This window comes from Pinus tabuliformis, chromosome 1_1 (genome assembly GCF_031772625.1).
Source record: "Pinus tabuliformis cultivar Carrire ecotype Pingquan chromosome 1_1, CPIR1, whole genome shotgun sequence".
NCBI lineage: Eukaryota > Viridiplantae > Streptophyta > Pinopsida > Pinales > Pinaceae > Pinus > Pinus tabuliformis.
Window position 1 is genome coordinate 952,948,734 of NC_142297.1, and position 12,448 is coordinate 952,961,181.

At 39.0% G+C, this 12,448-nt stretch overlaps 1 protein-coding gene across 1 annotated transcript in view; it reads left to right on the forward strand.

Annotated features, from left to right (window-relative positions):
* LOC149217654 (pyruvate kinase 1, cytosolic-like) overlaps positions 1 to 12,154 on the forward strand; it is a 99,317-nt gene extending 87,163 nt beyond the window's left edge. The window contains exons 15-16 of the mRNA XM_089393026.1: positions 10,875 to 10,934; positions 11,625 to 12,154. Coding sequence (XP_089249152.1) covers positions 10,875 to 10,934; positions 11,625 to 11,777 — 213 coding nt within the window. The 3' untranslated portion in view covers positions 11,778 to 12,154. The remainder of the gene's footprint in view (positions 1 to 10,874; positions 10,935 to 11,624) is intronic.
* The last annotated feature ends 294 nt before the right edge of the window (positions 12,155 to 12,448 follow it).

The following is a 12,448-nucleotide window of genomic DNA, read 5'->3' on the forward strand; positions in this document are numbered from 1 at the left end:
TGATGGTTGCAAATGGAGGAACCATAAATTGCTCTGGAAAGTGCCATAATATCAAGCTATCCATGGGAGAATATGTGTTGAATAGTCCAATGCTTTCCATTCCAATGGGTGGTGCTGATGTTGTACTAGGAGTCCAATGGCTACAATCTTTGGGTACGATAGCTTTTAATTTTCAAGAACTTTTCTTGAACCCGACCATATCTTGTAATGCATTGGCCGGAATTACCACTCCTCAAACTATCAAGATAGGACACATCAAGAAGAAAAATGTAAAAGTGTTGATTGATTCAGGTAATACCCATAATTTTATTCATTGTAAAATAGCCAGGGAATTGAATTGCTTCCTATATCCAACACCAGAGTGTTAAGTGATGGTTGCAAATGGAGGAACCATAAATTGCTCTGGAAAGTGCCATAATATCAAGCTATCCATGGAAGAATATGTGTTGAATAGTCCAATGCTTTCCATTCCAATAGGTGGTGCTGATGTTGTATTAGGAGTCCAATGGCTACAATCTTTGTGTACGATAACTTTTAATTTTTCAAGAACTTTTCTTGATTTTTTTTTTTTTATTAACCTTAATTTTTGAATTGTTTCTTAAATTTAATTGTTGTTGTGTTCAAAAGGAAAGGAAGTTGAATTAAGGGGTATCATATATTAGAATATCTCTACTTAGTATTTAATGCTCAGTCTTTTAGCTGTTGCTATTTTTATTCTTTTAGCAGTTTCTTAGATGAAACTGTTTGTTTCCATATTCTACATAGAAACCTGATGTTTCTATTATTGTAAATATCTTTGTATTATCATTGAGCTGTTTGCTCTTGGTTAATTAATTCATTCAATATTCTTTTACATGAGTGTTTCGCACTGTTTTATGGTATCAGAGCACAGGGATTTTTTTTCGAAATAATTTTTCATAGATTGAAAAATTCAGTAGTTCATTTCGAAACTGCTCTCAGGGTCTGTAGATTTCTTGATCAGCTATCCTCCTCGTATCCTAATCTCGTGAGTTCCTTCATTCCTTTCTAAGGTCGAGCCCTCTGTAAGCCAGGTAGCCTTCACTGAGTCTTAGCCTCGGCTTTGCTCATTGTGATAAAAGCTTACAGTCGTCAATCTCGATACAGAAAGGGATTCATCTCCTGCATTATCATTTTATGAGGAATTAACTTTGTGGCGGTGCTCAGAATCGTGAACAGTTTATTTGTTTTGAAGTCTTGTTTATTTCGTGGCCACCCGATCAACGAATTTGGAAGCCGTGCAGGACCGCCGACGCCTTCGAAGAACCAAGATTCGAAACCCGGGGGGCCCAAGTTCTAAAACGGCAAAGGGCAAAAATTACTATCAATCGATAGAGGGGAATGAAAGCCAATCGTCGGAGCAGTCTTTAGAACACGTGATCTGAGAGATCGGACCAGACCAGCTTCGAATCGAGGCACGCCCGAAACATATCAAATTCAGTAAGGCACTTTCCAGCGGCACCAAATTCGACCCGAGTTGCGAGGAGAAAACCGGCGAAAGCACCTGAACGCTGTATCGATCCTCCGATTTGCTTTGCCACACGGGAATGTGGCAATACAGTCTACATGTCCGACGCTCAATCAGTGTTAGCTACACGGGAATATATCAGTAAGGAATTGCACACTCGAATCAAATCAAAGTTACAGTAAGCACGAATCAGCTCCCGTGGTATTACATTGACTGTGGTGAACCCGACGTGACTGGTCCCGTGGTATTACATTGACTGTCTCGAGGGGCCTGAACCAAAGCCAAAGGGTTTGCGTCCGAAGCGTTGGCTCACGTTTTCTCCAGATTGAGTCCGTCCGAGACCCGATTGTGCCCACACTACGTATATATATTAGCTAAAAAGAGACGAAAAAAAAAAAACGTGCAGGACGAGATCCGAGCCACCAATTATTTGCTGAGAAATCAGGGGTTTTCAACAGATCGAGATCCTCCAGATCACGTGACGGCAGTTTCACGTAAAGGTATTTTCCAGCTTCACGTGTTTGCTTAGCAATTAGATTAAAGTTTATTGTGATTTTATTTGAAGCGGTGGGACCAGAATAGCAGCACAGTTATTTTTGAAGTGGGATCAAATCAACATCACAGTTATCATCAGTGCACGTGATCAAACCAGCATCACAGTCATCTTTAAAGTGGCGTGATCAGATCTGAGTAATTTTTTTTTTGTACAAGCCTATTTCTTTCACAACATAATTTGTTAAGATTTGGTACAGTCATCTTGAAAGAAGATTTTTAAGTAGGCAGCTACACTTTGTTGTGTGTCAGACTTCTGTATTAACTTTGGGAAAATGGTTACGCTCACCAATCTGATGTTAGAAGGAAATCAACGCTTTAATGGCAGCAACTATAACATTTGGAAACAAAGAATGCTGACCATTTTTGAATACAGGCGTCTTGATCAGCTCATTTTGGGCAAAGAGCCTCGTCCCGGTACAACTGGTACCGATCAAGATAAATTTGATGATCGAAATCGGGAGGCTGTTATGCTTCTCAAGCTCTCTGTCGCTGATGATCAGTTACCACAGATTCCCTCTGGCAAGACCGCTGCCGAAATCTGGCAACAGTTGAAAGAACTGCACGAGACATCTAACAAAAGCAGAGCATTTTTTCTCAAAAATCAGTTGTTCTCCATCATGATGGATGAACATATGTCTTTACAGGATCATCTCAACAAAATTAAAGACATTCGAGATCAGCTCGAAGCCATTGGTCGGACCATGGAGGAAGAAGATATGGTAGTCATTACTCTGAAGAGTCTACCAAAATCTTATGAACACTTCATAGAAACACTCAACATTACAACCACAAATGTTGATCTGAAGTTTCCAGATTTATGTACCAAACTTCTGCAGCAGGATCGGTGGAAACAACAGTTTGGTAGTGGTACTTCATCAGTGCCCTCGGAAAATGCATTTGCTGCAAAATACCAGTCCTCTCAGTCTTTTCAGCAGAAAGGCTCTCCTCAGTCTTTTGATCCTGCTAGGAAGAAAAGTGTGCAGTGTAATTACTGTCACAGGTTCGGTCACATGAAGAAAGATTGCCGACAGAGGATTGCTTCTGAACAGAAGAAACAGGGAGGGCCAAATCAGACAGCGAATGTTGCAGAACATTCCGCGCAGACAGATTCTGCCTTTTACGCCTTTATGGCTAAAAGGTCTTCAGAACATGTTCCTTCCTCTGCATGGTACATTGATTCTGGTGCATCACGCCACTTCTCTCACAGGCGTGATTGGTTTATTGAATTCTCACCTTTCAGTGATTCAGTGGTATTTGGTGGAGGTGAAAAGTACAATGTAGCTGGCAGGGGTACAGTTCAAATTCAGTCTGGTGGACGCACGCTCATATTTCTAAATGTATACTATGTTCCTGGTATGGAGATTAATCTGCTATCTGTCAGCCAGATTATGAGGAATTCTCCTCAGCTTGATGTTGTGTTCAGTGCACACAAGTGCTCCATCATTGACAGGGAGACCAGTCTAACAGTTGCTGTTGGCCTAGAGGACCATGGTCTATACAGGCTACTTGACACAGGTGACTTTCCAGAAGTGGCTCTAGCAGCACGTGTCTCTCCCATCAGCACTCTATGGTATCAACGATATGGACATCTAAATATGCGGTATCTCTCTCAGCTCTCTCGGGAGGGACTTGTGTCAGGATTACCTGATATTCAGACTCAGCAGTTGGGGGTATGCAGCGCCTGTCAAGCGGGAAAGCAACATCGGTCTTCATTCAAAAATGGAGAATCTTGGCGCGCATCTAAGGTACTTCAGTTACTTCATGCTGATATTTGTGGTCCTATGAATACAACTTCTATCACTGCTTGCAAATATTTTTTACTTATTGTAGATGACTTCAGTAGAAAGATGTGGGTGTATTTTAAAAAAAATAAATCTGATGCTCTTAGTACCTTTCAGAAGTTTAAAACTTTAGTTGAAAAAGAATTTGGTTGTAATATCATGACCCTTAGGACCGACAATGGGGGGGAATTTTGTTCCTCAACTTTTGCCAACTTCTGTGATATTCATGGCATCAAACGTCAATTAACCACACCTTACACTCCCTAGCAGAACAGTGTTGTCGAGCGTCGCAACCGCACGGTTGTTGAAATGGCTCGTTCCATGTTACAACACAGGAGTGTTCCAAACAAATTCTGGGCTGAAGCAGTATTTACTGCTGTTTACCTTCTTAATCGATCACCTACTCAGGCTGTTAAAGGGAAGACTCCTGAAGAAGTTTGGTCTGGTCGTAAGCCTAAGATCAGTCATCTCAAAGTATTTGGCTCAGTTGCATATGTTTGGATTCCATCTGCTAAGCGCTCTAAGTTGGATCCCAAAAGTCAGAAACTCATGATGACAGGTTACAGTGATCATCACAAGGCCTATAGACTGATAGATATAGCCACTGGTCGTCTTAGCTTCAGTCGAGATGTAGTATTTGATGAAGACAGAGGATTCTTTCAGTCTTCTTCGTCTGAGCAGCGTTCTGAGGATCAGCCTCACAGTGTTCTTCTTCCGGTCAGTCCACCTGATGGGAGGGATGATGTAGCATCAGTATTTGATAATACTCTATCTGAGCTTCCTCCAGAAGCTAATCCTCCTCTTGCTGTCCCTATTGTTCTTGAGCCTTCTCCACCTCCTCCCGATATTGGTTCCTCTACTCCTGATATTGGTTCTTCTTCTCTTCGGCCAAAATGGTGGGCTAAAACCATAGGTGATCTCCGAGATGATGAGCTCCTTGAAGGTAGAACTTCTAGACATAAGAACAGACAACAGTCTACAGTCAATTTTGCTCTTATGGCTAACCTTCACAGTATTTTTGAGCCTCAAACCTATTCAGAGGCTAAGGGTACATTTGAGTGGGAACAGGCTATGGAAGCCGAATTCCAGAGTCTTCAGAAGAATCACACCTGGACACTTTCTGATCTTCCTGCCGAAAAAAAGCCCATAGGCTGCAAATGGGTGTATAAAGTGAAATACAAAGCTGATGGAACCATAGACAAGTATAAAGCTCGTCTTGTGGCTCGAGGGTTCTCACAGAAGGAAGGCATCGATTATGAGGAGACTTTTGCTCCTACAGCCAAGATGAGTACCATAAGGCTTGTTCTTGCCCTAGCAGCTCAGTTCAATTGGAAAGTTCATCAGATGGATGTAAAGAGTGCTTTCCTAAATGGTGATCTTCAAGAAGAAGTCTACATGACGCAGCCTCCAGGATTCAAGGTTGCTGGTCAAGAACGGAAAGTGTGTCGGTTAGCTAAAGCAATCTATGGATTGAAACAAGCTCCTCGGGCTTGGTACATGAAAATTGATCAGTACCTGACAGATCAGGGTTTTCAGCGGAGCCCATCTGATGCAAACCTGTATATCAAGCATACTGGTGATGATATCTTGTTTGTGGTTGTCTATGTGGATGACCTTATCATTACTGGCAGCTCTGCACATTTGATCCATGGGATCAATCAAGATCTATGCAGAACTTTTGAGATGACAGACTTGGGACTTCTTCATTACTGTCTGGGGGTTGAAGTGTGGCAGACTGAAAATCAGATCTTTCTCTCTCAGTCCAAGTATGCCAAAAATCTTGTGGAAAGGTTCAGAATGCAGGATTGCAAACCGGCCACGACTCCTATGGAACCAGGGCTCAAACTTTCAGCACAGTCATCCTCTCCCTTGTGGATGAAACTTTATTCAGGCAATTAGTGGGCAGTCTCATCTACCTTACTGCTACCAGACCTGACATCAGTTTTGCAGTAAGCTACATTTCTCGCTTTATGTCAGCTCCTAAAGCTGATCATTGGATAGCAGCAAAGCGGGTGCTACGATATGTGCGTGGTACTTCTGATTATGGCCTTTTATATACTCGCAGCTCCAATCCTATTCTCAGTGGCTACACTGACTCTGACTGGGCCGGTTCGGTTGACGACCGTAAATCTACAGCTAGGTATGTGTTTAGTCTAGGATTTGGTGCTGTTACTTGGACTAGTAAGAAGCAACAGGCAGTGGCTCTCTCCTCAACAGAAGCAGAGTATCGGGGAGCAGTTAAGGCATCCTGTGAGGCAGTTTGGCTTCGTCGTATGCTTGCAGATATGCATGTTTTCCAGACAGGGCCTACTTCTTTGTTTTGTGATAATCAGGGAGTGCTCAAACTTGCCAAGAATCCAGTCTTTCATGAACGAACAAAGCATGTGGAAACTCATTGCCACTACATTCGCCAGCTGGTTGAAGACGGCTCAGTTCAGTTGCAATATGTTCCCACAACAGAGCAGCCCGCCGACATTTTCACCAAGCCTCTTGGTCCTGATAAATTTGTAAAATTCCGCGGGTCTATTGGTGTTGTAAATAGATTGAGCATTAAGGGAGGGTATTAGAATATCTCTACTTAGTATTTAATGCTCAGTCTTTTAGCTGTTGCTATTTTTATTCTTTTAGCAGTTTCTTAGATGAAACTGTTTGTTTCCATATTCTACATAGAAACCTGATGTTTCTATTATTGTAAATATCTTTGTATTATCATTGAGCTCTTTGCTCTTGGTTAATTAATTCATTCAATATTCTTTTAAATGAGTGTTTCGCACTGTTTTATCATAAGGAAATCGGGAAAGATAATAAGCTCTAACGACATGACAAAGCTTCTAAAGAAAGAACAATGAGGCGTAATTGCACAATTATGTTTGCTAGAGGTTCCCACATCGAAATCATCTATTTCTCCAGATCCCCAAAAAGCCTTGGATAATCATTCCAAGGTATTTGAGACTCCCAAAGGCGTCCCATCTATTCGTGATTATGATCATGCTATTCATTTGATTCCAAGAAGTGTTCCTCCAAACATCAGGCCTTACAAATATCCCTATGCCGAAAAAAGTGAAATTGAACATATGGTTGCAGAAATGATAGAGGCTTGTATAATTCAACCTAGTCAAAGTTCTTTCTCTGCTCCAGTAGTATTGGTGCACAAGAATGATGGATCATGGCGCATGTGTTCGGATTATAGAGAGCTCAACAAGCTCACTATTAAAGATAAATTTCCCATTCCTGTCATTGATGAATTATTGGATGAATTGCATGAAGCAATTTACTTCACCAAGTTGGACTTTCGTTCAAGATATCATCAAATCAGAATGAACACTGAAGACATTCCGAAAACAACATTTAGAACTCACGAGGGTCATTTTTTTGGTCATGCCTTTTGGCCTTACCAATGCACCTTCTACATTTCGAGGTTTGATGAATTCCATTTTCAAACCCTTCCTTAGGGAATTTGTGTTAGTATTTTTTGATGACATACTAATCTACAACAAGTCTTGGAAGGATCATGTTCAACATGTTGACAGAGTGCTCAAACTATTGGAGGTGAAACAATTATATGCAAAATCCTCCTAATATTTCTTTGGAGTACAAGAGGTGGAATATTTGGGTCATATTGTATCTCATGAAGGTGTTAAGGTAGACCCTAGCAAAATTAAAGCCATTAAGGAATGCAAAATCTCCACATCCAGAAAGCATCTGTGAGGATTTCTTAGGTTGACAGGGTATTATCACAATTTTGTTAAGAATTATGGGAGAATAGCAACACCTCTAACAACATTACTAAAGGAAGATGCATTTTCTTGGATTCCAGAAGCAATGAAGGCCTTTGAACATCTTAAAGAGGCAATGTGCCAAGCACCGGTCTTAGCTCCGCCAGACTTCACAAAACCTTTATTGTGGAATGTGATGCCTCAGGAATTGGAATTGGTGTTGTTTTAATGCAAGAAGAAAGACCCATTGCTTTCGAAAGTCATCCAATCAAAGTAAAGTATTTACACAAAGCTATTTATGAGAAGGAAACGTTGGCAATACTACATGCACTTAAGAAATGGCGTCCTTACCTAATGAGAAGACACTTCAAGGTAAAATCAAATCATGATAGCCTTAAATACTTTTTAGAACTAAGATTATCCTTCGAAGAGAAGCAAAAATGGGTCACAAAGATGTTGGGTTATGACTTTGAAATCATCTACAAAAAAGGGAAGAAAAATGTTGTTGCAGATGCATTCTCAAGAGAGGATGTGGAAGCATTGCTTTGTGCCATTTCTATTATCCAACCAGATTGGATAAACGAAGCAAGAGATGAATGGAAGAATGGCGAAGAAGTGTGGGCACTCATTCAAAAGTTACAACGAGATTCTAGTACATCTGATACATTTAGCTGCAAAAATGATTTGTTATGGTACAGAGATCGCTTATACCTCTGTAAGAATTCCCAACTCAGACAAAAGATTCTCTTGGAATTGCACACCTCTCGCTTAGGAGGGCATTCAAGATTTTTAAAAAACTTACCACAGGGTTAAGAAGGTTTTTTTTTGCGATGGCCTTAAATCTGATATTAAAATGTTTGTGGCAGAATGTTTGGTTTTCCAACAAATAAAGTTGAGACAATTAAGATCCCAGGTCTATTACAACCTTTATCCATTCTAAGTCAACGTTGGGAGGAGGTTTCAATGGATTTTATCACAGGTTTACCCAAGTTCGAAGGAAAGAGTGTTGTCATGGTGGTAGTTGATAGACTTACCAAGTGTGCACACTTTTATGCATTATCTCATCCATTTAAAGCCAGTATAGTTGCTACTGCATTTATGGAAACAATTCAAAAGATACATGGAAACCCAAAGATTATTTTAAGCGACAAAGATCCTATTTTCACTGGAAATTTCTGGACAAAATTATGTTCTTGTCTAGGTACTTAGTTAGCTCATAGCGCATCTTATCATCCTCAATTTGATGGGCAAATTGAGATTTGAACAAATGTTTGGAAGGATATCTTCGTTGCTTTGTATCTGATAAACAAACACAATGGGTTAAATGGTCACCTCTGGCAAAAATGACCCCATTTATGGCACTTTATGGATATCATCCACTGTCCATCACATCATATTTAAGAGAAAATTCTAAGGTTCAAGCAGGGGAAGATCACATCGAGCATCAGCAGAAAGTTCTACAACTCTTAAAGGATAACCTCACTTTGGTGCAGAATAGAATGAAACAACAGGTAGATCAACATCGCAACATAAGAAGTTTTGATGTAGGTGATGAGGTATTTCTAGGACTAAAACCATACAAACAAATGTTCTTCAAGCAGGCTAAGAAGGATAATAAATTATCACCAAAGTATTATGGTCGGTACAAGGTGTTGCAAAAGATTGGTACTATGGCATACAAATTATAACTTCCTGCATCTTCTCAAGTGCACTTAGTTTTCCATGTTTCATGCTTAAAGAAGGTTATAGGTGACAAACTCCCAATTCAAACTATATTGCTAGAACTTGACGACGAAAGAAAAACCATATTGGGACCTGAAGCGGTCATAGAAACAAGAACTCGACAGCGACGAAATCAATCAATTTTAGGGTATCTCATCAAGTGGAAAAACTTACTCGCTGAAGATTCCACATGGGAGGATGAGAATTTTATATAGAAGCATTTAGAACTACTCAAGTGTTGAAGACAACACTTTTTTGAAGGAGGGGCATGTTAGGACCCTATAATACTAGTGTATTCTCTTATTATTATTGTCATTGTAGCCCCTTATTGTTATTGTTGTGCCCATGTTGTCTCCATACTGTTATTATTGTGCCTCACAGAAGCACACTATTGTTATTGTTGTGCCCTTACATTATTATTGTTATGTCGGCTCTGATTATATTGTGACCCCTTAGACTTCTATATATAGACAGGAAATCTTGTCATTTGTATCATTGAAGAATTGTTCATTTGTGTAATGTAAAGGAAGTTGCCCCCTCGAATAGTCTACTTTTGAAGTCGTTGATCTATCTCTTTATTCTCTTTTGTGAGCTGGTTGCATAACAATAGATCTGTGGTTAAGATGATTCTATGCTAGTTATAACTTATAAAATACTCATAATTAGGGACAGATGGATGACCAGAATGGCAAGTAGAAGCATTTGGGATGCCTTAAGATTGACAAGCATCTCCTCTTTACAGAAAATAAAATATCATGTAACTTTTAACAGGGATATTAAGTCCTTTTGTTTGGGTGTAATCGCAACTTTTAGATCAGAGTTGGCTATCGATATTTCAGCCAGAATTGTCAGGAAGGATGTAGATTCTCTCAAGATGGGAGCCAATGCAGATATATTGGATCTTCTTGCCTAAGCTTTGCCTACATGATGTATTTTTCCTAAAATTTCTTTAATAGTTCAGAAAGTCATGCCATTAAGATTGGGTGAGGCATGCAATAGTCAATGCTTGTAGTGGTCCTGATGACCTAGTAACCTCCACAAATTAATCATATATTGACATATTTTGTTTCCCTTCATCATAGATTCCCAAAACAAGGGGGCATTGGTCATAGGTATGAAGAAAAATGAAAGTACTAAAGGGCATTTTGGTTTCATTAATAATCACAAGGCATTCTATCATGTTTAAGAAGAATTTGTTAGGTATTTGTTGATGTTTTTTTGTAGGAGTTTTAAATGGTAGGTGAGAGTATTTTTATTACCCTTGGTTGATTTTATTGGACTTGGATTATATTCTTTCCTGGGTGGAGTGCTGTGTTTTACAGTGGACGTATAGATTGGCCTTGCGGGATATTCTGTCTTTTGTTTAACATTTTTATGCTTTATTTTCAGTATTGAAATTTATGAGATGTTTATGTGTGGGTGTATTTGACTATGTTGTTTTCATGTATGTTGTTATATATCATGTTGGATGAAATCCTTGCAAATTGAATAAAAATCGAAGTCAAAGCAAATGGGGAATTAATGCTCAATTTTCTATGTATTTATCTGTTGCTTTTCCTTATGAAAATATCCCACGTGTTCAAAATTTTTAATGGAAAACTGAAATCATTGCAGGCAAGGCAGTGTCTTGCTGTCAGAGGAATTTTTCCTATGTTAGCCGACCCTAAACATGCGGTAAGTTTCTTTCTTCAAGTCAGTAGTTTTCTTTTATTGCCTTTCGAAAGTCAAAGAATTTATAAAGTGAAATTATGCATCTTGGTCGGCTCAGTGTCGTCAAATGTGTTGTAAGAAGTGTTGACAAGTTGGTTGTGCTTAAAAATTTCATTTCTCCAATCCTCACGTGTCCTCCTCCATCACTTGTATTACGTTGTATAACCTGAATATTTTTTGGCTTTATCGAGACTCTGCGTCGATGCAGGACATTATTTGTTAATGATTCGGTGCTACTTTATTGAAGATCTGTTTCTCACCTTCATTTTATCATTCATATATATATATATATAACATCATCGTAATTTGTACCCACTTATAATGCAGTCGCATCTTAAGAAAATGATACAACTATATGCTAATTTTAAATCTCTTGCAGTAATACTTGGGACCACTAATTCTAGTTAGCATAATCCTTTAATAATTTGAATTGACATGGTGTTTTTGGTCCACAATTTATCTCATGTATCGGCTACATATGTTAAATAATTTGAATGCATTTTTACGTTTTCATGTCTCTAAGCAAAATGTTCGATTCTGATTGTAATATGGTATTCTTGTCATTAGGGCATTGCATTTCACATTCACCTCATAGTAAACAAGATCGATAGCCTAGCAATGCTCTTTTCTCTAATGATCACCTACATTCTGCAGGCTGAGACTACAAGTGCTACAAATGAGTCTATATTGAAGATAGCGTTGGATCATGGAAAAGCAGCAGGCATAATTAAGCCTCATGATCGTATAGTTGTATTTCAAAAAGTTGGTGACTCATCAGTTGTGAAGATAATAGAGCTTGAAGAATAAATGGGCAAAGATAACATACGATCGTTTCAGAAAGTCATTTTTCTGGTTGTCCACTGACTTGTTGAGAAGATAATAGAGCTCGAAGAATTAATGGGGGAAGACAACATACATTCTTTTTAGAAATCCATTTTTGTGGTTGTCTGGGAAGACAACATACATTCTTTTTAGAAATCCATTTTTGTGGTCGTCTGCTGACTTTGCTTTTGATATATCCTGCAATGGGAAATATCAACAATAGATTGTGTTACGATTTGAAAGAGAATCTCTTTCTTGCTGTGATATTCTTGCAGGCAGTTTTACTATGAAGTTTTGCCTGAATGTTAATTATTTCATCTTTTGATATTAGCGATATTGCCTGATTCAGGTTTATCACCCAATTCTATGGCATGATTCCTGCATCACCAGATGCATAAGGCTGAGTCCATTCACTAGTACGGACCTTAATCAATTTTATGGAAATCAAATTGTTTTTCTAAGCGTGCAGTTTCTCTGTATTAAATTTTCTTGCATATTAAATGAAGAAAGCAGTGCTGAAGAAAACAAACATACATAGCAGCAACACAGATGTTACTGAAAAACCCATTTCGGGAAAACTAGCAAGAAGTCACCTTTGTTTGACTCCTCTTTTTTTTGTGACTAGAGGAACTGGCAATTGTGCTGGTTTTGTACTC